We start from the raw sequence: 27,443 nt of genomic DNA, 5'->3' as shown, positions 1-27,443 counted from the left end.
TTAAATTAAAATTAACTGCATGAAAGGCAGGCGTGGAAGCCAAAACCCAACTGCCTTTGGTGTTTGGGACCTTTCAGGATATATGGCTTCCCCCTCCATGGCCTGCCACTGCTGATTTCTCACATTCAAGTTAAAGGCAGACGGAGGAGGGGAGGTAGTGCAGGCCACGGCCAGGAGTGCTGTTGAACCCCCCAACACCCCCCCCACCCCACCCACCCAAATGTCTTCCATTTGGTACAAAGATGTCATTGAGCCTTGTCTTTGCACCTGCTCAAGACAGAGGCAGCGGCTCTTCCTGTATGTCTGGAGGGACGAGGACAACCGTCCACCACCTCCCTGCTGCAAAACAAGGCCAACGAACACTGGTTAATGATTTTTTTTTTTTTTTTTTTTTTTTCAGAAGCAGATCTGCCGGCGTGCCAGATAAGTCAACAAACGAGGGCCAGTGAAACTTTGTTCATCGTGTGAGGGGCTTTCTGGGAGAGAGGAGGAAAGGGCCGGTGGGAGGTGGGACGGGGAGGTGGATTTGGGACCACATAAAGAGGAGAGCCAAGAGGACGCGGTTGGACCACCCTAAATGTAAGGTTCTCTGGACGCCAATGCCCGCTCAGGTGGCAGCATGTTGATGCAGCCACCGCACTACCTCCATCCCCCCCCACCCCCCTTTTGGGCACACAATGAGGACACTGTTTCAACGAGACGAGGGTCCAGCCTCCGAGGCCACTGACAGAGATATTAGAATAACAATGGGCTGGGTTAATGATGTTTGTGCCGTTAAAGGCACAAAGTCCTCACTGAAAAGCCATTAGTCCCCGAAGTTAAAGAGAATGAATGGAGTGTATTTTTTTACACTGATTACTTGCTGCGAATTCTAAACAGAACATTAATCAACACACAAAACCAGTAGCTCAATGTCCCATTTTTTTTTTTTACAGCAGGTTCTTCATATTTCTTCATGCTGCTTTGCTGTGACTTCTTTTTAGTATATTAGATAGAGGCATGCAGAATTAGAAGCAATTCCTTTCAGGCTTTTTCACCCGACTTCTTCACTCTGATCCACCCATCATGTCGAGGCAGCAGGCAGAGCCAAGTTGGAGCTGGCAGATGGGGGGGGGGGGGGGGGCAAAAAGCCAAAGAGAAAAAGAAAAGGAGAAAAAATAGACGTCTTTGAAGAAGACTGAGCGCGCAAAAGCTGCATTTTAAAGTTGGATGGCACATCAGAGGCACGAGCAGCTCCAGTTGTGCCTTTTTTAAGGGATATATAGACGCTCGTACTGCAGCATCCAACAAGAGCATTCTCTTTAAAGGCAAGACCAAACACTCACCGCCATGCTCCGAGGTCTAATTATCCTCTGGATCACACACTCACACAGAGAGCTGGCATCACTGGAGCAGGGACAAGCAGAGCAAGCCTATATCTGAAAGTAAATAAATGCGACGGGATTTCAGCTATAGTTATTTACATTCACATTATAGGCTGACACTATCATTTAGTGTGACTTAGTGCAACCCTTAAATAAGTTGTTTCCTTTGCGTCCTGTGTCCTTGAAGCTCATGTTTAATAGAGATGTGATGGAAAAAGATAAAAGAAAAGCTGGAACAAAAGAAGAGCTGAAATAATCATCAAAAGTTCAATTAATTTTTATTTATGGTATCAAAGCATAACAAGAGTTATCTCATGACATTTGACAGATAGAGTAGGTCTAGACCACACTCTGTAATTGACACATACCCAACAAGAGCAAGCATTTAGTGGGACAGTGGCGAGGAAAAACTTCCTTTTAGGAAGAAACCTGGGACAGACCCAGGCTCTTGGTAGGCGGAGTCTGACGGGCCGGTTGGGGGTGTGGTGAATAATGGCAACAATAGTCACAATAAAGATAAGGGAATTATAACTAGAAATATTAGTTGTAGTAGTTTATGGCGTAGCAGGGCATTGCAGGATGTAGAAGAACATAGCAGGCACTGCAGGGTGTAGCAGGGCACTGCAGGACGTAGCAGTGTGTAGCAGGGCATTGCAGGATGTAGAAGCACATAGCAGGGCACTGCAGGGTGTAGCAGGGCACTGCAGGACGTAGCAGTGTGTAGCAGGGCACTGTAGAGTGTAGCAGGGTGTAGCTGGGCACTGGAGAGTGTAGCAGGGCACGGAGCAGGACCACAACGACAGCTGCAACCATGATTAAGGATGATGTGCCATCCTAATCCAAGGAAAACTGCTGGGTGAAAAAACATAAGGACTCTGGGGACTGGGCTCCCTGGGGCTAAGTTAGTAACAAGGTCTATAGTTGGCTAGACCTCAGGATCAAGGGTTGGGTTTTTAAGAAGAGGTTTTATCACAGCCACTTTGAATGACTGCAGTACATAACCTGTTAATAAAGACATATTGATCATATCTAGTAATGAAGTGGTAACCACGGGAAACTCTTCTTTAAGAGTTTGGTGGAACGCCATTTACTTTCAAGTTTTTTTCGAGGTTTGTTTTAATTTGCAGGTTGTACCAAGGTGCGAGTTTCCTCTTCTTCATCATCTTTCCTTTGGGAGGAGCAACAGAGTCTAGTGTCCTCCATAGCAAGGTCGTAGCAACGTCCACAAGATTATCAATTTGGGAGGGACTTAAGTTAAAGCGTGACTCTCGCCAAAATGCAACCTAGGGTCTTTTTGTGAATGTACCCGAGTCAAAGACTTTGTGTAAAAGCATAACTTTTCAGATTTACCGTTTTTTTAAACAGACTTTTGAATGGGAGAGCTAGGTTATCTACCATGATAGCATCAAAATCCCTATTTTTAAAACACTACAAACACTGAATCTTTGCTCCAAGTATCACCAGGGGCTCTACACATGAACTCAGCATTGAGAACAGTGTTTGTGTTCACAGAATTTATTAAAAAGTGTTTTTGAACGACTGACTTTAGCTGCTGGTTTTTCCGGTCGCTGCCATCTTGCCAGTCAAAAAGAGTTTGTGAACACAAACAATGTTCTCAAAGCAAAGTTTCACTGTTTTCCGTTTTTGTAGTATTTTAAAACTAATGATTTTGATACTATTATAGAATTGCCCCTAGCACTCCCATTCAAAAGGCCATTTGACCCAAAATTAAAATACGGTAAATCTTTAAAGTCCTAATTTTGCTTTTAAACAAAAGTTTGACTCGGGTACATTCACAAAAAGACCCTAGGTTGCATTTTGGCGAGAGTTACACTTTAACATAAGAGTCCTCTGTTATATTAAGACATGGCATTGAATTAAATGCTGTTAGAATATCTTCCTTAAAATGTAGCTATAGCACTGTCCGGAAGGCATCTAGTGTAGAAGCTTTTATCTAATTTCATATAGTTGGGTAGTAAGAATTCAAAAGTTATTAAAGAATGGTCAGATAGTAAAGGATTCTGCAGAAATACTATTAAACCTTCAATTCCGATGCCACATGTCAGCACAAGGATGAGGGTTCAGCTCTGAACCAGTTTAATCTAGTTAGCATTGAGTTTAGAATCATGAATATATGCTGTGAAACGGTATGACGTCAGATTGATGTCATATGTTGGGAGCTCAATAAAATATGCTCATGAGAAACACACAGATATGAAGTGCCATGCACAATTTGTTAGCTTTTTTATTTTTTTAAATACCCAATTGTAATTCCCCAAATTAACATGATTGAGTCCACACAACGCTCTTTGGCAAGTAAAAATCTCTACTATAATTTTGGGGCGTCTTATTCAATTTTAAAGCATTTAAAAAAACATTGAAGGTATTTCGAAATAGTTTTGAGTAAAAGAAATCCAGTCTGATTATCCATCAACATCCATTCCTTTAATTTTAGTCTAAATAATTTCTGCTTTTCTAACTCAAACATTAGGTATAATTTCCTATAAATGAGGTTCATTGACCATAAATTCCCCATAAACTGTGAAACTAAAGTCAATAAATTAGTGTTGCGTAGTGTTGAAAACGTCAAAGTGCAAAACATTGAAAAGTGGCAAAAGGGTTGAAAACTGGACAAAAACGTAAACAAAAAAGTGAAAAATGTCGATATGAAGCGTCAACAAAAGTGTTGATTTTCAATTTTGAGGAGAAGACAACACAAGGGTCAAGGAACATTTCAAAAGCATCCAATATATCCTAACAACACAACAGACCAGAGAAACTTTGACATCCCTTTTCTTCACGGTGCTAGCTTGTGCTCCAACATCAGAGACAGAAACTCTTCTTTGGAAGGAACAAAAATCACGGGAGGCTGCAAGGAACACTGCGTGGGTGTGATCACGGTGTAAGTGACCAATCACGAGAGGGGCCTCGGTTTCGGCCCCTAAATTGTCAAAAGTCAGGACCGTTAATGAGAGCAGGAAATCCTCTTGGAAAGCATAGGGTCCTGTGAGAGTGTGTATGCCCTCCAGCGCTCGCCAAGCAGTCACGCAAGGGCGCATAGTGGCTGCTCTGTGTGCCTGATTCTCACTCAGCAGCCTGTACAGCCCTCGGTTGGAGCACAAGGACTTATGTCTTGCGAGTGGCCGTTAATATCTTTGAAATGTATCTCAGTGGAAATCCCTTCAGGAAGACCTCACTCTTAATTAATGCTCTACCTAACTCCATCAGCTGTTGCTAAACCAATCAGAATCATACACAATGGCAAGGGCCAATCACAGAGTCACAATCCTGCTTTAAATAATCTGTTTCTCCCTTTGTTATTAGCTGTTGTTTCAGGCAAAGAGTGCCACCCTCCACCCCCCCTTCCACCTCCAGTCCACTACTCCAGCCTCCTTCGGTCTGGTCTTCGAGCTCCTTCGTCACCACCACCGGTGTCTAGACTCCAATGGGGGGGGGGGTCTGATGGTTCTCTACCCCTATATATAGATATAAGAAATATTCGTATAGCAATGGAGTCAAATCGCCAAAGACTTTGTACATTTTTGAGCTGTACGATAAATCTTATATATCTGAATCTACATATAATTTGCTCGTGGGTATGTTTTATCACGCTCGCGGCGTTACATAAATCTGACGCCATCAAGCTGGTTCAACACTTCAGTCTAGAACAGACTCAGAGCAAAACAGCAATAAAGTAAAATCAAACTCCTTGGTGGCCAGCAGAGGAACCAGTAGAGAGTAGCATAGGGGTCAAACCAAACAATAGATGCGCCAAATATTCTCATTCAGTTATTTGTGTTTGAATCCCCATGTCTCTCACATTACATTGAATTAATATTTTAAGAATGGTTTTAGGAGAATCGAGACAATAGATGTAACAAACAGCCAGGTAGGGAGAAACAAGACCCGGGTGGTGAAAGGGGTTTGTTATGGAATGCATGCAAAAAAAGAGAAATTAGGGTGCCTGTTTATGAAAATGATGATGTGCTCAACCCTCTATCTAAACGCTAAACGACTCCCTCCCTCACAGGCTTAAAGAGGTGACTGGGGAAATAGGAGCTGAGGAAATGCCTGTGGCCGAGCCTCTTATTTTTCCATGGCAGCGTTATAAACATATAGAGCAATAACATCTCCTGTGTGCACCCCCTCTGTCCGCAGAACTGTGGCTGGCCTCTCAAAAGCAGCACTCTGTTATTATGCTATGAATGCCTTCTGTGTGTGTGTGTGTGTGTGTGTGTGTGTGTGTGTGTGTGTGTGTGTGTGTGTGTGTGTGTGTGTGGTGTGTGTGTGTGTGTGTGATACATGTTCTTCTGTGCTCCTGCTCTGCTCACACGTATGTCTGTAAGAGGAATGCAACATATAATGGGTGCAAATGTTTATTTCCTAAGGCTTCCTGTGTAAATGATCCCACTCGGCCAAACGCAGGTAGATTCACAGAGCCGGACACGTGGGCGTCAATGTGACACCGAAATAGACTGGAGGTAAATGGTGGAGATTGTGCGTCAGCTGAATGGGCCAGACTGTCTCAGAAACAGGAATAAATAGGTCTCTGCGTCCACAAATTTGCAGCTTAGCCTCCCCCCCCAACCAGCAGCGGTAAAGCCCAACAAGTTTAACTGTGTATGTACAAAAGGACTTTATTGATTGGATACAGTATGACCTTTTAGAGAAGAAGAAATAACTACCAACATCATTCAATCTTTGTATAATATTAAGCTGCTAATGTTTCTGTTTGGCTTCCCTCCCATCATTGAAAAAAATTGATAATTTTAAGTGTTATTAATTCTAATATTAGACTATATGACTTTTTGTGACATACAGTACCTGTACCGGTTCCTTTCCAACTGTCCAAGTTTCCATACCTAGCTGACAAACAGCATGTCTATGCATCATACACATGTGTGGTAGGTTTAACCCAATGTTTATTAGATATCCCTAGCCAAAACTAATCCTGATTGGAACAACAACCCGCAATAAATCTTCATCTGAGATGTATTCTTTGATCATAAATATGGTGGACCGTCATATTAAATGCATTTTCCTATTTATCTTCTTGTACTTGTTTGTTTGACTGTGTCTTGTAAAAACTGATATAACCTTGATATGAGAACCACAACCACACCAGCTTTGTCATGGGAGATGGGGGGGGGGGGAGAAGCATCAGTCCAAGAGAAACACTTAGGCCATTTTCCCCTGACCCGGAGTGGAACATGGGTGTTGAGATCACGGCCACATCTATTCGCCCAGACATGGTGGGGTGCTCCACCGAGGCAAAAATCCGTGCTCCTCATTGAGCTCACGATACCAGTGGAGGTGGGGGGTGGAGGCCGCCTATGAACGCAAGAAGGCCAAGTACTGAAGGTCCGTGGGGCTGTCAACCAAACACCTTCTGTCTAACAGGTGTTCCATCTACCTGTACATTTGAAGTCATTCATTGAAAGTACGATGCATTTTTTTGTCATTGTATTAGGCTTTAGCTAGGCAATAAAACAATATTCAATTCAATTCAAGACCTTTATTTGTCCCCGAGGGGCGATTAGTTTTGCTGCAGTAGCAAAGAAGTTGACATACAACATATGACAACAAAGACGACAACGTCGATTAAAAAAATCCAGGGTCATGCCAAATGAGTAAATGAATACCACAACATTAGAAGTTTAAGTTCAAGTGTGCCTTCTGTGCAGACGTTACCAATGTTACCCCAGTCGCGCAAAGAAGAAGATGTTGCTGAAAGACTACCACACCCCCAGGAAGAGTGTTTAACCTTTCCACTAGAAAACACTACTGTGGATATTCAGGGGGCTGAAAATGACTAAGTAAACCCTGAAGCTCACCAGGCGAGCAACTCCATTGAATGGAATAGGTGCCATTTTGGAATCCCGTATCCAGTTAAGCTAACACATGCATGGAGAGTAAGTCCAAAAGTCTTCACCCTGGCCTGAGTTTTTCAATAGCTCCATTTACAGTGATCTAAAATGCTGTTTGTGTGTGGACCAAAGGCCAAAAAGCATAGAAAAAGCCAGGTTTAAAAAAAAAAAGCCCACGTATGTGTGGGCTAGGTCTAAGATCCCAGAAAGACCAGTGTTAATTGACGGTTGGTAGGAGAATAGAAATGCCCTCTGGAAATGTCAAATCCCCCAAAATCAAAAGCTTTTTCAAGCCTAACCATCCTCCTAAACACATTTTGAATCAGGTGCTTCTTAGCCCAAGGACAGCAAAAGGGAGAAAAAGGGACTGGAGCACTCTAATTTATTTAGCTGAAGAATAAGGACGTTACATTTACTTTGGTTCTGAGAGGGTCATTTTAAGCCATTTTAAGCCTAAAACTTATTTGTCAGCGCAGGAAATACCTACACACACCACTACACCTGTCACCAGTACTCAGTCGGCATGGCTCATTTCATTTCTCATGGTGATGAAATCACAGGCCGAGCAGCAGCAAGAAAGACTCGTTTTGGCCCCAAGACGTCTGATCACATTACTCACCTGAAAAACTATTACTGTGCAATGGACCTCCATCCTCATCGCCTCAGACAAAAAAGATGAAACACGAAGCAGAAAGGCTGAAATAATCTGAAATACTGCATTCGTTGAATATGACGATCCTTCTGGCTGGAAATCCCCTTTTAAAAGAGTCCATGACAAACATTATGGGCGGCAAAAATATAAAAAACAAAGCAAAGGCCAAAAGTAGTTGAAAGTGTCTTTTTCTCTCCTGTTTTTACATTTCAAGGCTCCTGTCAGTATATAATCATATACTGCTTCTTGTTTTACCACTTGTTTGGGATTTTTTCAGTAGTTTTTAGCAAATTAAAATACTTTGAGTTGTTCCATCCTTCCTGCTTCGGTCTGGACATCACATGTCGCCAAACTTGACATCTGTCGCTATTTATTTGTGGAACTATACAGTTTTTTGGAAAGTCTGTTGACATCAGGAATATATTTCGCAGTAGCACTAGAAAAAAAAAGGCAAAACCTGACATATACAGTATGGTCCTTTTCCTGTTTTTGTCTCTCTTTTTTTTGTCTGTAATTACATGTTCCCATATCAATACCATAGGAATACTACCTCTTAAATTGTTTATGATGTGTTCTTGTCTTAGCGTGTGCTACCTCTTTATGCATCTTTAGAAATACTTTTTACAGGACAACAAAACGCATGTGATCTAGTGAGCGCCCTGCTTGCATGATTTCTCCATAATCCAGACACAGTGCATGATATCAACATGCCAGCATAAACAATATCTACGCTCCACTCATCTTTTGAGTATTTCTTCACAAATTGGCCATTGAAAAGATAAGACAATATAAAACTTTGTCTGTTTACACAGAAAATGTCATTGCATTGTCTGCTCCAACAGTCAACAGGTAACATTAAAAAATACACAAAAACAAGCATCTGTATGTCTGATACACACACATGCACGCATGCTCACACACACAGTAATAAATAATTAAATGAAAGATTGTCTCCGTGCTGTTTGAACAAGCCTGATTTTGCCTCTGTGTTGTGATGAAGCGCTCCTTCTTTTTCACATCCTGTCTCCTCTTCAGCATCCTATGAGGTTTTAAGAATGTGACTTGTCTTTTTATCCAATTTCATGCAACACATCCACAAAAAGAGAGACCAAAATAGCTTTTCAGTAAAGGTGGCAGAGAACTTTGTACCTGTCAAAAACACTGGGAACAAGTATTTGTATTTCTTTGTATTTCATGCCAGATGTAAAACTGTATTATTCAATTCAATTCAATTCAATTTTATTTATAGTATCAATTCATAACAAGAATTATCTCAAGACACTTTACAGATAGACCACACTCCGGAATTTACAAGGACCCAACAGTTCTAGTTTCCTCCAGAGCAAGCAACAGTGCGACAGTGGCGAGGAAAAACTTCCTTTTAGGCAGAAACCTCGGTCAGACCCAGGCTCTTGGTAGGCGGTGTCTGACGGGCCGGTTGGGGTTAGAATGAAGAGTGGCAATAACAAAAATAGAAAAAATTAGTAGTTTGTAGCAGTTCTTTGTGGTAGTTCATGGCATAGCAGGACGCTGTGCAGCATTACAAGGCACAGCAGGACGTAGCAGGACGTAGCAGGACGTAGCAGGGCACCACAGTGTAGCAGTTGAACATGGCATCACAGAACGTGTAGCGGAACCATGGCAATAGCTGCTACCCTGATTTCGGAGCCTCTCTGATCCAAGGGAACATGCTGGGGAAAAAAGAACATAAGGACTCCGGGGAATGACTCCCCAGAAATAGGTTAGTAACAAGCATTTCTGGGACATGGATGCACATAAATGAAAAGATGGAAAGATAGAGGAGAGAGGAGCTCAGTGTATCAAAATAAGTCCCCAGCTGTCTAAAACTATTACAACAAAACCAAGAGAGACGAGGTAAAGAGAGCTCCAGCCCGGCCGGGCCAGAACTCTCCCCAACCGGATCGGGCTGTATGCCAAGTCTCCCTTTGGTTCTATTATATTCTTGATTATATGTTAGATAAATCTGAAAACTATGTGACTAGCTACTACTCCCTAACAATATTCGATTCTATGCCCTAACTAGTGTATCAAAATAAGTCCCCAGCTGTCTAAAACTATTACAACAAAACCAAGAGAGACGAGGTAAAGAGAGCTCCAGCCCGGCCGGGCCAGAACTCTCCCCAACCGGATCGGGCTGTATGCCAAGTCTCCCTTTAGTTATATTATATGATAGATAAATCTGAAAACAATGTGACTAACTACTACTCCCTAACAATATTCGATTCTATGCCCTAACTATAAGCTTTATCAAAAAGGAAAGTCTTAAGCCTACTCTTAAATGTGGAGACGGTGTCTGCCTCCCGGACCCAAACTGGAACCTGGTTCCACAGGAGAGGAGCTTGATAGCTGAACGCTCTGGCTCCTGTTCTATTTTTAGAGACTCTAGGAACCACCAGTAACCCTGCATTCTGGGAGCGTAGTTCTCTCCCAGGGTTGTAAGGTACTATAAGCTCTTTAAGATAAGATGGAGCCTGACCATGAAGAGCTTTGTAGGTGAGAAGAAGGATTTTAAATTCTATTCTAAATTTTACAGGAAGCCAATGCAGAGAAGCTAAAACAGGAGAAACGTGATCTCTTTTCCTGGTTCCTGTCAGAACACGTGCCGCAGCATTCTGGATCAGCTGTAGAGTCTTTATGGATTTTTTCGAGCAGCCTGATAACAGAGAATTGCAGTAATCCAACCTAGAAGTAACAAATGCATGGACTAGTTTTTCTGCATCATTTTTAGACAGGATATTCCTGATTTTTGCAATATTACGTAGGTGAAAAAAGGCGATCCTTGAAATTTGCTTTAAATGGGAATTAAAGGACATGTCCTGATCAAAGATGACTCCAAGATTCTTCACTGTGGTGCTGGAGGCCAGGGTGATGCCATCCAGAGTAACTATATCTTTGGATAGTGCGTCACGAAGGTGCTTGGGTCCGAGAGCAATAACTTCAGTTTTATCGGAGTTTAACATTAGAAAATTACAGGTCATCCAGGTTTTAATATCTTGAAGGCACGTTTGAAGTTTAGCTAACTGATTAGTTTCATCCGGCTTGATTGAAAGATATAATTGAGTATCATCTGCATAACAATGAAAGTTTATGGAGTGTTTCCTAATAATACTGCCTAAAGGAAGCATATATAAAGTGAACAGGATTGGACCGAGCACAGATCCTTGTGGGACTCCATGACTAACGTTGGCGTGCACAGAGGATTCATCGTTAACATTAACAAACTGAGATCGATCTGATAAATAAGACTTAAACCAGCTTAGAGCAGTCCCTTTAATGCCAATTAAATGTTCCAATCTCTGTAATAAGATATAATGGTCAATGGTATCAAATGCAGCGCTAAGATCTAATAACACAAGTACAGAGATAAGTCCTTTGTCTGAAGCAATTAGGAGGTCATTAGTAATTTTCACAAGTGCTGTCTCTGTGCTATGATGAACTCTAAATCCTGACTGAAAATCCTCAAATAAGCTGTTGCTATGCAGAAAGTCACACAGCTGTTTGGCGACTGCTTTCTCAAGAATCTTAGAGAGAAATGGAAGGTTGGATATAGGTCTATAGTTGGCTAAAACATCTGGATCAAGGTTTGGCTTTTTCAGAAGAGGTTTAATTACAGCTACTTTAAAGTGCTGTGGTACATAGCCTGTTAATAAAGACAAATTGATTATATTTAGTAGTGAAGTGTTGACTAATGGTAAAACTTCTTTAAGTAGCCTAGTCGGGATGGGATCTAAGAGGCAGGTTGATGGCTTAGATGAAGAAATAATTGAATTAAATTGATAAAGATCAAGTGAAGCAAAGCAGTCAAAACATGTATCTGGTTTTACAGCTGTTTCTAAGGTTCCTGAGTTTAGAGATAAGTCAGATTATTGTCTTCTTCCCATCCTTTCGGGTTCTTTAACTCAGACTCCAAAAGTCGCAATTCACAAACTCAGGCTGCTGTGTCTTCACGCAACTTTCTTCATCAAAAGAATCTGCTGACAGGAGCTTCAGAGCCGGAGAGTCTTCCCTTTTCCACAGGTTCCCACACATACATTAGAGATTTTGTGAAACCGTTTTGGCGACGCACGATGAGCCCCGTGGATTATTGTCATGGCCAACCCCGATATTATAGAATTACAGTCAGACAGAGCGACTCCTGGTGCTGCGCGGACAATTACTCTGCGGCCTGGATCTCAGTGGAAAAGCTGCATTAGAGAAAAAAACCTCAGTCTATCAGATGCTGAAAAACAGGGAAGTGTTGGCAGATAATGTGTCAATACAAACCAGAGTAATCACAGCGGGGCTCAGAGGGGGTCGGACTCCGCTTTATTAGAAAGTTCCTCTCCAAGAAGAAATGCAACACTGGCTCTGGCCAAAGAACCATTTGGACTACTGTTTGCCTTTGTTTAAACACCATAAAGCGAGTTCCTTGCACTGTTACAAGTCTTACCCAGGAGTCAGTGGGTTAATCAGAAGGCATACTTCTTCAAAGACTTCCTGAATCTCCAGGAGCTGTCTGAGTAAAACCACACTTTCGTATTAGATTTCTAAAGCAAAAGCATTTAAGAGTTTGATCGCTCTTTGGCTCCTTCATCCAAAGCCATGTTACAGCGGTGTTGGAAGCCTCATGGTCTGTCACTTCAGTCGCCACGCTGGAGATGGAGGCAGTGGGCTGCCTCCATCTTGTGGTGAATGTTAAATCCTACACATAAACCCTGGATAATTGGAGATGAGCCGGCACGCTGGGATTTGCTACGGGAAAAAGGCAGCTCAAGGTGGCAGTGTGCCTCCACAAGTCATTTGATATCGGCGCCAGAGACAGATAGAAAAGATTTACTTACACTTTAGGGTGCAGTTGGAGAAACAGAGTCCTTATATAGCATTACCGGTCTTCATATGCTGAAATGTTTGCAGCCCTGATCCCAAGTCATTGTCTCAACCAAGGGGTTATATTACCAAGGGGTCACATATATATATATATATATATATATATATATATATATATATATATATATATATATATATACACTACACACACCATTGTTTCACTCTAAAACAAAGAGAGGAAATATGGGAAGGAGGGAGACACAACAGCAACACAACAGCAAGATGTCTGCAGCTCCCAAACAAGACAAACTGATACAGACACACACACAAATAAGAGGTACAGACAGGGAGACTGGCATAAGACAAAAGGGACCAAACACACACACACACAGACACAGAAGTGAGAACGGGTTGCAGTCCTTCTTTTGGCCTCTGTAAGTTGAGCAAAAACAGCCCGTTTTTGAGTTTTTGACGGCTGGAGAGCTGACAGATCATTCCGAATTAGAACATTGACAGTAACAGGTACAGCATCATAAACCAGGGCAGATATTTTGGATTCAATATTGTTCCAGAAATGCCCAACAGGAGAGAAATCCCAGGTCACGTGAAGATATATAATACAAATATATATTACAATAGATATTTGGACTAGAACTCTATCTCTAGCAGAGTCCTATGATGCTCACAGTGAAAGGATTTCAGTGATAAACTTATAGTTTGGGATTTTTGATGTCTTATTTGAGTTATCCTTTGGTTATTCTTTGTGGGTTATTACCAATTTTGCCCTAAAAGGACTTATTTTAACTGTTGATAATTGCACTTATTAAACATAATATATACAGTAGATGCAGTTTGACTCCCGACCCATGCCGACTTCAAACCCTCAGCTGTTTCTGGTTACCCATGGTCCACTGATTAAACCCACAGCAGTTTCTAATTAGTGTAAGATGTTTTTAAATTCTAAGGCTTCACATTTTTTGAGCCTATTCGCTTCAGCCTATTTTTGGGGTGGCAGTAGCTCAGTCCGTAGAGAGTTGGGTTGGGAACCGGCGGGTCACTGGTTCAAGTCCCTGTATCGACCAAAAAGTATGGAGTGTGGCTTGGTGGCTGGAGAGATGCCACTTCACCTCCTGGGCACTGCCAGGTGCTGCTGAGCAAGGCACCGTACACCCCCACCCGCTCAGGGCGCTGGTTCAGCTGGCAGCCTACTCACTCTGACATCTCTCCATTAGTGCATTTACAGAACCTGAGCGTGTGTGTAGTTCAGGACTGTGTGTGTAAAACTAACCAAGTGTGGACACAGAGTGTAAATTGTAATTTCCCCATAGGGGATCAATAAACAGATTAAAATTCACATTTCTTCATTGATAACCATGTTTTGAAATTTATTCAAGCTGTCAGCATTCATACTGCATTTTCTGCAGGGAATGCCTTCTTTTGTACTCTATTTTAACTATGATTATAATTCGCATTTCATGTTGTAGCCTTGATGTATAACATAAAATGCAATATTTTTAGTTGGTTATGTTTTATGGCCCATATATTTGTTGTACTGCCTATCGCTGCAGATCGTGTTTTAGGTCTCTGTTTTAGCTACAGAGTGAGACATCTTACTTCTGTTCCATCTTTGTTGGGAGTCGTACATGCTCAGTACCTAGGTAAGGACTACTAGCCAGTCAGAAGCAGAGTATGAAGGCCCTGACAGTACCTAGGTAAGGACTACTAGCCAGTCAGAGGCAGAGTATGAGGGTCCTGACAGTACCTAGGTAAGGACTACTAGCCAGTCAGAAGCAGAGTATGAGGGCCCTGACAGTACCTAGGTAAGGACTACTAGCCAGTCAGAAGCAGGGTATGAGGGTCCTGACAGTACCTAGATAAGGACTACTAGCCAGTCAGAAGCAGAGTATGAGGGTCCTGACAGTACCTAGTTAAGGACTACTAGCCAGTCAGAAGCAGAGTATGAGGGCCCTGACAGTAGCTAGGTAAGGACTACTAGCCAGTCAGAAGCAGAGTATGAGGGCCCTGACAGTACCTAGATAAGGACTACTAGCCAGTCAGAAGCAGAGTATGAGGGCGGTGAGCAGGGTTTTCTGTTGGAGATGGTAAGTCCCTTTTTTGGGGGGGGGGGGGGGGGGGGGGCTTGTAAACCTGTAACATGCACAAAAATATATATAACACAACAAAGGAAAGGGAAAAAGCCAAAAAGCATAATATGGGCACTTTCAGTAAAATTATGTAAGCATCATCAGGATAATGTAATTAAAGTATTAAAAGTAAAAGCCATCAATGCAGAAAAATCCTCACATTTTAGACTGAAAACGATTAAATCAGTCCTGTGTTTAATGGTCTAATCATATCAGCTGGACTTGTAGGCCGTTATATTATTGGGTAGTTCAATTTATAATAAAACATAATATTTTATACACTGGGCTAATTTGTAAAGTAACTAGTAATTAAAGCTCTCAGATGACTGTAGTGGAGTAAAAAGTAGAATATTTCTCTCTCAAATGTAGCGTAGTAGAAGTAGAAAATGGCATGAAAAGAAAAGACCAGGGCTGTACAATATATCGTTCTCTTATCGTCATCGCAATATCAATATATATATATTTAATGTTTAATTTGTTCAACAGAAGTATGTTGGTATTCACTTCCTTTATATTGTTTTAATTCCACAAACAAGTTGTTGCAACAGACCCGTGAGCTTAAATATCTCTTTATTTATCAAAAGTTATATTGTGATATTCAACAACGTTATTACATATTTTCCTCATATCGTGCAGCCCTAGAAAAGACTCAAGTAAAGTAAAGTACAAGTACCTCAAGATTTGGACGTAAGGACAGTACTTGAGTAAATGTACTTCCATTCCACCACTGGTTGCCTGGCTCTCTACTGTCTCCCACCATGCCCTGTCCTCTCCTCTTCCTCCCCAGATTGGACATCCTCCAACCATCCACTAGATGTCCCCAGACTCTTTAGCCAGTCCTGGTCCCCTGACGTCCCCTCCCTTTCCCACACCTGTTCCCACGTTCCTCATCGGCCCTGCAGTTTGTTACCGGCCCTTTTCCACACGCTCACTGGCATTTTGTCAACGTTGCCATGGAGATGATGTCCCTGTGTTGTAGCGTCTGTCTCCTGTGTGTTATTTGTCTCCTGGAACCCTGTCACCTAACTGTCTCACTCATGCCTACCATAGACTAGAAGACTCTAGAGTGTGTCACCGTCTTACAGCTAAAGACAGTCAGTAGCTCAGCCTGTAGGGGGTTTGGTAGGGAACCGAAGGGTTGCTGGTTCAAGTCTCTGGACTGGTAGCTGGAGAGATGCCAGTGCTCTTGAGCAAAGCACCAAACCCCCCTCATCCGCTCAGGGTGCTGGTCCAGCACTGGCATCCCCCTCACTATGACATCATTAATACATGTGTGTGTATTTCAGGCTTGTGTGTAACAACAGAGTGTAAATTGTAAATTTCAGCGTATAAATTACAATTAAATTAAATAATGTCCCTGAGTTTTTAGTCTCAGACTATAAGTATAACTATTCTTAGTTTACATTTTTGGAAACGGCAGTTTTCCTTTCATAGATCCCTTTCAGTTGTTTTGTTAGTTTAACAATAAATGGTTTTATTTATCTTGAACCGCTCCGCCTTTCCATTAATTGCTAAGTGTCCACCCCTGGACACAAAGGGGACATAACAGTCCCAATTAGCTACAGACTACAATTAATTTGTTTGGAAAAAAACATGAACCAGGCGTTAGCTGGTAAACCTCCACTCCGGTGGGTGACTCGCTTCAGAAAGGTTTCAGAGGGGAGTTTTTCCCACATTCCCATAAAGTCCCTGAACTGATCCTGTGGGCCTGCATTTCTCTGTGTGTGGGTCCTCCCCTTGTTGCCTGAATTCACACCCATTAACGGAAAGCTGATGAAAGGCTTACGTACTTCACATGGTGATCAATTAAATATGCGAGAATCGCATTAAAAAGTCATTGTTCAGTGTTTGATATATGGTTATCATATGGTTATTTTAGAACTGATTTAACACAATTGGCTCCCTTCAGTATGACAATGTGAGAATACATTATGAATGATTTTGTTTTGTTTTTGCACACTAGGTGACAAATAAATTAAGTGTTAAAATATCTTTTTTTGCCTTTTCTAAAGCCAGTTTTTAGGACATTTTTGACAAGGAGATGGAATAGTGTCCTCAGTGCTTCTTTATGTTTTTATTGGTTCTTATTTAGTCGTGCATCTTCTGGGATTTTTAATCTCTGTCTGACTGCTGTGCAGGGTTGTATGTGTTATTAAATCATCAAATAAAATAAAATCCGTCAGCCAATTGAGTTATGTGTTTTGTATTTGAACAGTTATCATAATGTGGATGATAGTAGTGGCATCTGGGGCTGCAACTAACAATTATAATTTTTTTATTTTCATTTTCATTTGTTGTTTGAGCTATAAAAATGTCAGAAAATGGTAAAAAATGTGGCTCCCACAACTCAAAGATATTTAGTTTACTATCACAGAGTAGAGAAGAAACTAAAATATATTCACATTGAAGAAGCTGGAATCAGAGAAATCTTGTATTTTTTATTTAAAAAATGACTCAAACTGATCAGTCAATTATTAAAATAGTTGGCGATTCACGTAATCGATTCCTCGTTAGTTTCCTGCTAGAACACAGGCTGGGAAACATTATGGAAAAAACCTAGCTGCTATTTTGCCTTTTATGAATATTGTAATCTAAATTATTGACACAAAGTTATTGTTAGAAGGATCATGAGGATGTATTTTGATCAGTAATATGCTAAATCACACGCCAAATGATCAATCTGCTTTTGAAAATGTTGTAACCCAATCTGTTTCAGGGCTTTTATATTCCCTGAATTCAATTTTCATAAAACTCTGTCTAATTTCTGGGAGATAGTTTAATAAGTATTGCTTTACATCACTGATTTAAGAGTCAAATTAAACTGTACAACATGATGTTGAATATTGAATATTACCTAAATACATAAAGCATTTTTACCTCTACTTTGGATGACAGAGGGTAAAACATGGCAAAGTTTTAAAAAGTGTAGAATTCTAGCAGAGGAACAAGAAAAAATTATGTTGAAAAGGCATATAAGCGTAGATTTTGGATATATGTATATATATATATATATATATATATATATATACATACATACATTTTTATTTTTTAATCCCATATTTTAATCCTTCTTACCTATAACTATGTTTCCCAATGATTTCAGACACCCCTATAGTGGACCATACCATGTTAACCTTGCAGCAGCACATCTCTTTCCTTGTTGTGAATGTGCAGAAAGTTTTAAAAGATTCAATAATTAAAGGCATTGCCCCATAAATAGATGCAGAAATTGTGTTTGACAACAACTAATAAAGTGATTGACGCTCTAAATGTTATGGGGTGGGGGGTGACCCCCCTGACCCACAGTTTGTTGGCGGAGGTTTAATGAAAAGCAGCCAGAGTCCCTCAGAGGGAACGTGAAGCCAGCAGGACTCTGTTGTGTCTCTCCATGGCCGATTTGACAGGGGGAAACATTTGTGGAACCACGGCCCCGCTCTGGGCTGCTGAATGAGCCGGGTAGAAGCATGACCACACCCCCTGTTACTCAGTGTGTGTCTATTGGCTGTTGGGAATGATCTGCTGCCTGAATGTGGCTACTGTCAAGGCTTTATTCTATTAAAACTCCCCAAACTGCTCCATCCTCCCTGACACTTGTTGCTGCCTGCCTGCCTGTCTGCCTCCGCACCGTGCCGGGACAGGCCACCTGTCCTGAACCGCTTCAGCAATTCCTTAGGGATTACCCGCGGGTGAGTGATGAACTCCATCGACCCTCAGTCCCATCACCAGCACCAGCACCATCACCATCACCAGCAGCAGCACACCTCCCCTACCGTCGGCTCTCTCCCACCCAAAGGCGCCCAGGAGGCCCCGGACATGGCCGCCGTCTACTGCGACAACCTGAGCAGCATGTACCACCAGCAGAGCCTGCAGGGCGCACAGAGACCCGCCGGATACGGAATCGGAGATTACGCATCGTCTCCGAACCCGTACCTGTGGCTCAACGGGCCGGGCGTCAACTCGTCCGCGTCTTACCTGCACGGCAACAACCCGACGTCGTTCATCCCGCCCTCCTACGGCTCGCAACGGCAGTTCCTCACCAACTCACCTGGCTTCGGGGGGCCCGACCTGGGCTGGCTGTCCATCGCCAGCCAGGAGGAGCTGCTGAAGCTGGTGCGGCCGCCCTACTCCTACTCCGCGCTCATAGCCATGGCCATCCAGAACGCGCACGAGAAGAAGCTGACCCTGAGCCAGATCTACCAGTACGTCGCAGACAACTTCCCGTTTTATAAGAAGAGCAAGGCCGGCTGGCAGAACTCGATCCGGCACAACCTGTCTCTGAACGACTGCTTCAAGAAAGTGCCGAGGGACGAGGACGATCCAGGTACAGTGAACGCAACAGTGGGAAAAAAAAGTTATTCTAAACTAAATATGTAGCATTTAGGGTTACAGACAGGTCTCAGGGACTTTACTTAATGAATCCTAAAAATATGTTTAAAAAATTCAATTAAAAAAGGGATTTGTCATATCAATTAGTGTATTTGTGGTTCAATAAATCCTAAAATACAACTAAATTCCAAATAAATCTCTTTAAAGAATTTTAACTGATGCTTCTAATTTAATTTATATAACAATTCCAATAACACAATACCATTATTGAAAAATAAAATATACAAACATTGTTGTTGTCAAAGATTCTAAAATATTCATAGGAATTCCAAATAAAGCCAATTAAAGGCTCCATAGTAAGTAGTGTAGTTATTTTTGTTTTCCTTGGAATATTACTAGTATTTTTTGTTACACAAAATAGTGCATGTGTTGTGCTTAAACATGACTGGAATGTGGTTTTGAACCTGTACCCGAGTCTAGACTGGGATGCCAGTCAGCTCAGGGAGGTGTTATTGATTATTATTGTATAAAGAGTCCATGTTCAAAACTGGCCTCCAGGAAACAGACGGAATTATGAGATATTTGATAGCAAATACTTGCAAATCGTTAAAAACATATATGATAGAAGTTTGCTAAGACAGATAACTGAAACTGTCTTGTGTTGAGCAAGTCATAACAATAATAATAATAATAGTAAGACATTGAATTTATACAGCGCTTTTCACAAACTCAAAGCCGCTGAGCAAAAGGCTGAAAGGGGGTAAGACATGCAAAAAATACAAGTTGTATTTTATTTATTTTATCATATAGAAATAGTAAACGTCCTGCCCTCCGCCCAGACGGATCTTTCAGTTCTAATGAGTCCAGAGATGTTACAATCCCAAATGTTGCAGTACAATTAATTGTCTTAGACATAATTGTGATTAACAATATATTTGTCTCTTTCAGTCAAATAAAAAAAAAAAATATTTCTTGATATTTATTTTTTCCCAAACAAAAGTTTTGTATAAAGTTGTGGATGAATCCCAGGATACATGTCGTTGTTACCTTACTGTCCTGTGACCCAGATAATGTGATAACACAAATACACAGCCTATGAAGTAACCCGGCGTCTTTATTACCATAAAAACAAATTCTCATAAAATGGACAATTACCATCAACACTTATACATCTCAGGACCCTATAGCTAATGTCAGCAGTTAATTATGGTTAAACAAAGATAAGATAAGATCAACTGTATTGTTCCACAATGTGGAACATTGCTGCTGCTGCTATTACCATTACATAGATACATACATACATACATACATACATAGATACATACATACATACATACATACATACATAGATACATACATACATACATACATACATACATACATACATACATACATACATACATACATACATACAAACATAGATACATACATACATACATACAAACATACAAACATACAGACATACATACATAAATATGTACATACATACACACATACATACATGCATGCATGCATACATACATACATAGATACATACATACATACATACATACATACATACATACATACATACATACATACATACATATATCCATGCATACATACATACATACATACATACATACATACATACATACATACATACATACATATATCCATGCATACATACATACATATATGCATACATGCATATATACATACATACATGCATGCATGCATGCATACATACACACATACATACATACATACATACATACATACATACATACATACATATATACATATATACATAGATGCCATTGACCAAACAACACAGCAAGATTCCTAAAACACTAATTCCTTACTAAAAAATAAATAAATAATAAAGAAATGGCTATTATGTAGAAAGAAATTGTGATCAGACAATTATTTAATTAGTACAGGCCTATAATAGATAGATAGATAGATAGATAGATAGATAGATAATGCAATACTATTAATACAGTACAATACAGCATAAAGCAATACTATTAATACAGTACAATACAGCATAAAGCAATACTATTAATACAGTACAATACAACATAATACAATGCGATTAATACAGTATACAATACAATCACGATACAATACAACACCAATGCACTTATAGAGGAGGGATCCAAATAGAAATCCAGTGGAATGCATGGCACAGTAAGGAGCTTTCCAATGGGCTGTATGGATGAGGGGCCGAGAGGACATAACGTGTCTCATCTTCAATTCCAGGGAAAGGAAACTACTGGACGTTGGACCCAAACTGTGAGAAGATGTTCGACAACGGAAACTTCCGCCGGAAAAGGAAAAGACGTTCAGATCCGAGCAGCGCCGGGGCGCCAGCGGTGGCGGCGGCGGCGGGGGCCACGAAGGTGGAGGACGGCCGGCCCGCGGTGGGGGCCCCACCGAAACCTTCAGAAAGTCCTCCGCTGCTGGGGCCGCCCTCGCCGGAGATGGACGCCATGAGCGAGACCCACAAGGGTTCGTCGTCGGCTTCGCCGCCCGGGCTGGCCCCAGCCGCTCCTTGTTTTAATAACTTTTACAGCAGCATGTCCACGCTCAGCTCGGGGGCCCCCGGCCGCCAGGGGTCGCTGGGACTGGTCAACGAGCTGTCCAATCGGAACATAACGGCCCTGAGCCCGTACCACCTGAACCACGGCGGGCAGGACACGGGCCCTTCGGAGCACTGCGACGGCTTGGCTTTCAACCGGGGAGTGTACTACAACACGTTTGGCGGCGGGCAGGGGGGACAGTTCAACAGCCACTTCTACAACAGCTTCAGCGTCAACAGCCTCATTTACCCCAGAGAGGGGACAGAGCTATAGGACTCCATTCTAACACCACATCCCACTGTTTTTAGGGACCAGCCGAGAGGTCAGAGTGCATGCTGGGTAGCGGCTTCATGAACACGGCACTCCCTTCCACTCGCCGGTTCACAGACAGATTAGAGTATTTTAGGTGAACTTGATTTAACTTGACAAGCACTCGAGACGGTGGAAACGCCAGCCGGAAAGTCCAACAAAATATGAGCACTTATGTTTTTACTCTTTTTTTTTTATTATATCCTACTTTGCTCTTAATGCTAACATATACTTGCAAAGTAAGACAACCACTAAACACTTATGCCTTTTGATATATTTTAAAACATCCATTTTAGGTGTTTATTTGGAGCAGTTTCAACAGAAAGTTTCTCTATTGTTCTCCACTGTTTCATGTTTAAAAATGTAAATGTACATGTTTTTTTTTTTTTTTTGCCAGTTTTGCCAAATCCAGCCTATATTTCTTTGCAGCGGCCAAATTCTTCCAGTTGATGACACGTGGGTTCATTTTCATAATCAACTCAAATTTGCCAAAGTTGCCTTTGTGAGACCGCCATTACCTCAAATCAACAATCCTATGAGATGAAAGTGCCCTGAATGAAGGGTTTATCCGTCTATTTAGTTTGCAAATGCAGTAACGATTGATTGAATAGAAATATGATCCGAGACAGGGGCTTGCCTTATTGTTTTATACCCTCCACGTTGACTGAAACCACAGCACTAGGGCTCTTGTACAGACATGTGGACTTTATAAATGTGTATTTTTGTAAATTATATTTAAAAAAAAATAGTTTGTGACTATTTATGCTATTTATGCTAACAGGCATTGTTTTTCTACTGTTCTCCGAACATAGTTTGATTAAAGCTGAAGTGAATGACATTAACTTACAGAACGCGCCGAAAACAGCATCACTAAAACGCAGATGTCATATATATATATATATATATATATATATAGATAGATAGATATATGTATATGTATATGCATATACACAATATTTACACAATACACAATATATATATTATATACTGTATATATGTATATGTGTATACATATTTATGTATATATGTGTATAGGTATTTGTATGTGTATATGTGTGTATACATATATATATATATGTGTATATGTGTGTATACATATATAGGTATATATATATATATATATATACATACATGTATGTATGTATATATACATAAATATGTATATATATGTATATACATACATATGTGTATATATGTATATACTTACATATATACATATATACACAGTATATACTGTATATTATATACTGTATATATGTATATGTGTATATATGTATGTATACATGTGTAAATGTATATATTTGTATACATATATGTATGTATACATGTGTAAATGTATATATTTGTATACATATATGTGTGTGTATATATATATATAGATATATATATCTATATATATATATATATAGATATATATATCTATATATATAGATATATAGATATATATATATATACATACATACATATTAAAACTATATGCTATATCATGGTTTCTCTCAGGATTCAGTGTGACAATCATTGAATGGCTTTTGTATCTATTATTGTCTTTTTTTTATCTTTGCGTACAGCTTCCAGGCAGTTTCAGCTGTGACTATTAATAAATATCATGTTGTCTCTATTGTATTGTCCCACGTCATTTTCAGATGAGGCATCAGCGTATTCAGGGCGTCATTATCATTTGAATGCATACCCATGCATTTACTTTAATCTCCTATTTCATTACTTCTAGTCCATTTCAGCTCAATGCAGCCTCCTACCCTCTGAATAAAAACCCCAAACACCAGTGGGAGACAGTTGGGTTCCTGCAGACCTTCTTTACTGACAATTTGACTTTTGAAAACTTAGTTCTCCAAGACGGAAGACGATAACATGTGAAACATGGGTTTGAGTTCTGAGTTTAAAGAATTCCGACTTCAAAAGAAAAGAAAATCTGAAGTTTAAAGTTTGAAATCAGAACTCTGACTTTATTCTCAAATTTCTGATTTTAAATACAGAACTTGTAACCCTTGTGTTGTCTTCACTTTCGGGACCCTCTTGTATCCCTCGGGTCCCTACTCCGGAATAATTTCCTGAATTGAGTCAGGAATACATGTTTATCACAGAAAATAAGGTAAGGCCATTGATATTTAGGTAGAAAAAATCTAACTTTTTCTTCCAGTAAAAATTGGAAATGGGTCAATTTGACCCGAATACAATACAAGGGTTTAATACGTAGTGTAACTCTGACTTTGTTTGTCTGAAGTCTGACTTTAAACTCAGAACTAACATTTATTTTTCCCACGGGGCCCTAATCCTCTTCCGCGCTTTTATTGTAAAGCCCGGCTGCTGAATCTAAATCGCAGAGGTTCTTCCTGCTTCCTAATCCAGTCTGACACCTTCTTCATTAGGGTTTGGGTTTCTCACAATGTCAAACACCAATAATACTTTTTATTACGATGAGATAAGACGACTAAAACAACTTTTATTAATCTTTTATTCCGGTAAATCTGCTTCTCTTCCTAGTGTCTGAGGAGTGACGTGACTCTCAGAAGACAATCGTGATGCTGCAAAACCACCAACCTATGCAAGACAATTTTGTTTTCTGTTACTGGGAAGTGGACCCCTCATCTGTTACCACTAAGACCCTGAACGAGAGCAGGGCAAGATAAAATGAGAAAATAAGAATATCCCTGCATAAACTGTAACTGTTTGCTGTAATGAGTTATTTAAAAGGTCCATAGAAACTGTTTGAGTACCAATCTGAGAAAACAGTGTTAGGTTGGTACACTGTCAATTAATTAATCCCAATTAACTGTATTTTAATAAGTGCACAGGTGGTCATGTTACTGCTTTTTGTAAAAAAAAAAAAAGCATTACACATTCGGAGAATAAAGAATTGAATAATACATGTATGTTAATGTGATTCAATTGAGCTTTATTTTCATGGACATTTCTTTTTTTTCTAAAATATGATGTCTTTGTTGCCCAATGTTGAGAACTAATTTGATTCATTAATCTTGTATTTACTGATCAGGATTTTCTGTGCAGCATTACAATGAGATACAAAGAAATCTCAAATTCTAAGTTTTATTAAAAGATACAGATTACACCATCAAAAATAGTAGATTTTTTGCTTTTCAATCCCACTCCATACTGCGTGCCTTTTTGAGACAAGTAAGCAGATAATGTGTGGTACGTTCTGAACAAATAGCCCAGCTGATGTCCTCCAGCATGTCCCTCGGGTGCCACAGGCGGACACTTTGGCCACGCCGGTAGAGACATCGGCAAAACTCAAGAGAGAAAGTTGAAGTTTGTAGGCGAGCCGGGCTCCCTGCAAAGGCACCGCAGTTGACAGACGTCTTGATCCAGAATCCGGGGAAACAATAGAGCCATTGTCCCCTGGTCCTTCACGCCAATCCCCATGTATCAATTAGAGGACTCTCTGAAGAGAGGTGAAGATATCCCTCTCAAAGCGATCTCTTTTGTCTCCATTCTCCTCCAGCGTTTGCCCCAAATTGAGAGGAGGCCTTTGTTCCTGCTAAGAAACGACGCATCGGGAGATTCCCTCTGCAAATATGTCGCCACCCATCGTGCAGATCAGGAGCAACGACGTGATCGTTTATTTAGATTTCACAGTTTACGATTCACACCCTGAGTGTGTTCGAGGTACTTAACAGATTGTGGCGTGAAATTGACGTTAAAGGTAATTGTAGCTGTGCATCATTATGGAAATTACTGCAAAACCAAAACAGTTGTTAAATGTTAAATGTGGAAAGCAGCTTTGTTCATGTCTTGTATCAAATTATGTTGTGTTACGTTCAAGGACCCCTTAACTGAAAGAGAGATGGACCCCCAACTACATATATTGTAATAAATGAAGTTGCTTATTAAACTGGGCATAAAATAACTTGGAGGACCTAAAGCATTATTTGCATATAATACTAAGCTGTTAAAATAGCTTAATCATTGTTGGCATGATTTTATAAATCACGTTTTAATGTGTTTAACATACCTATGGCTGTATCTGTGGAAGGCAACCTTAGTATAGGATAGTAAGCCTGTCATCAGTGGGATTTATGTTTGCTAATAATATGTTGGATTCATGTGAGGACTTAATTTTGAAAAAGAATTAACAAAATTAACAATAATTTGGAGGTCCCCCATCCCCTTTGGGGTCCTGGACCCCCATTTGAAGATCCTTGAACCAGCGAGTGAAAACATAATTGTCATATAATAATGGCCCATGTTTGATTCATCATACTTCAACTTATTAATCTAGCCCTTTTCATGAACCCAACTTCATAGCCAACGATTGTTCTGTGATCTAATGTGTAGAAGGATCCTGATCCACTGCTGGGCCAGTTTTCTGTCCCTAAATATGAGTTTTTCTTGTCTGTGAGGCACTGGTCGGCTTTCCACTTTGGCACACTGCGTCAGTACTGTCCGGTGAATGGGAACCCCCCTTCCAAGTGTGAACTTCTCAATTAGAGGGGATCTACTGACCCGGGTTCTGTTTGATCACCTTCTTTTTGCGCCTGGAACATCAGGCACCCCGTCCCAATTTGGCACCCACGCGGCTCCGTATCGGGTGACATTTGAAAAGCACCATTGTTGGTCTGGCTGGGAATCAGGTTGAACACGGTGCCGTGGGTGCCATTTCGAGGGGCTGACTGTATGGCGTAGGTTCATGTCCTAAAACGACCCCACAGGACCCCCAAACCCAAATTGTTCCTTTGATAAAGGACAGGGAACAGATGACGCCTCGCTAATGAGAAACATCGTAAAAGGGAGCACAGAAAGCAACTGTTCGGTCTCGTCAGCATGTTTTTACATGAAGGGCTGGGGATCAACTTCATCCTGGATCTCTGACCTCTGGGATGTTAACTAAGGACGGCAGAGAGACGTGTCGGACCAGCGGCTCATTTCAGGACACAGGCATCAGTCAAACCAGGACAAACTAGAACAATTAAAGGGTTGGTCCTTCACAGGTTATTGCGTCCAGTTTATAGAGAACATACTTAACAACCACTTTGTAAAATAGCATCTAAAGTCTTGTAGTAAAATGCTCATTTTTTTGCATACTTTACATCAAGATTGGTGTTTTTTATTGCATTCATTCAACTTTTATTTATCCTCGAAAGATCATCGAGGGGCGACCATTATTTTTTAATGTCATGAGTCAGATTATTACCACAAAAAACAGGACAACAACATAGAAAGTACAATCATAAGAAATACAGAAAGACAATAGAATTGGAAAATGATTTGATAAGTAAATGAGGATAATAGGGTTGAAAAAGAAAATACAATTATGCAGAGCAGTAACTGGACAAGTAGAAGTTTGCAGCTTTAAAACCAGAGTACTATATTGTCCAAGAGGCAGAATTAAGTTGATTTTAAGAAAGTGCTGC

The 27,443-nt window shown here is 40.6% G+C and overlaps 1 protein-coding gene and 1 long non-coding RNA gene across 2 annotated transcripts; both read left to right on the top strand.

Moving 5' to 3' along the window:
- The first annotated feature begins 797 nt into the window (after positions 1–797).
- LOC116686942 (uncharacterized) lies at positions 798–26,045 on the top strand. The gene is made up of 3 exons (XR_004331430.1): positions 798–808; positions 14,632–14,637; positions 25,956–26,045. It is a non-coding gene; the product is annotated as an uncharacterized LOC116686942 (long non-coding RNA).
- Positions 18,178–22,787, top strand: foxi2 (forkhead box I2). Its single transcript, XM_032511960.1, has 2 exons — positions 18,178–19,175; positions 21,425–22,787. Exons 1-2 carry the CDS (start codon positions 18,548–18,550, stop codon positions 22,015–22,017), a joined length of 1,221 nt encoding a protein of 406 aa, XP_032367851.1. The 5' UTR covers positions 18,178–18,547; the 3' UTR covers positions 22,018–22,787.
- Positions 26,046–27,443: the final 1,398 nt, after the last annotated feature.

Source organism: Etheostoma spectabile, unplaced genomic scaffold (assembly GCF_008692095.1).
Source record: "Etheostoma spectabile isolate EspeVRDwgs_2016 unplaced genomic scaffold, UIUC_Espe_1.0 scaffold58, whole genome shotgun sequence".
Taxonomy (NCBI): Eukaryota; Metazoa; Chordata; class Actinopteri; order Perciformes; family Percidae; genus Etheostoma; species Etheostoma spectabile.
This window is presented reverse-complemented; position numbering and strand designations above follow the sequence as displayed.

Excerpts from the sequence above, each read along its gene's own strand:
- foxi2 (XM_032511960.1), top strand. The coding sequence starts at position 18,548 with ATGAACTCCATCGACCCTCAGTCCCATCACCAGCACCAGCACCATCAC. Across the intron at positions 19,176-21,424 it reads GAGGGACGAGGACGATCCAG|GGAAAGGAAACTACTGGACG; the intron begins GTACAGTGAACG and ends CTTCAATTCCAG.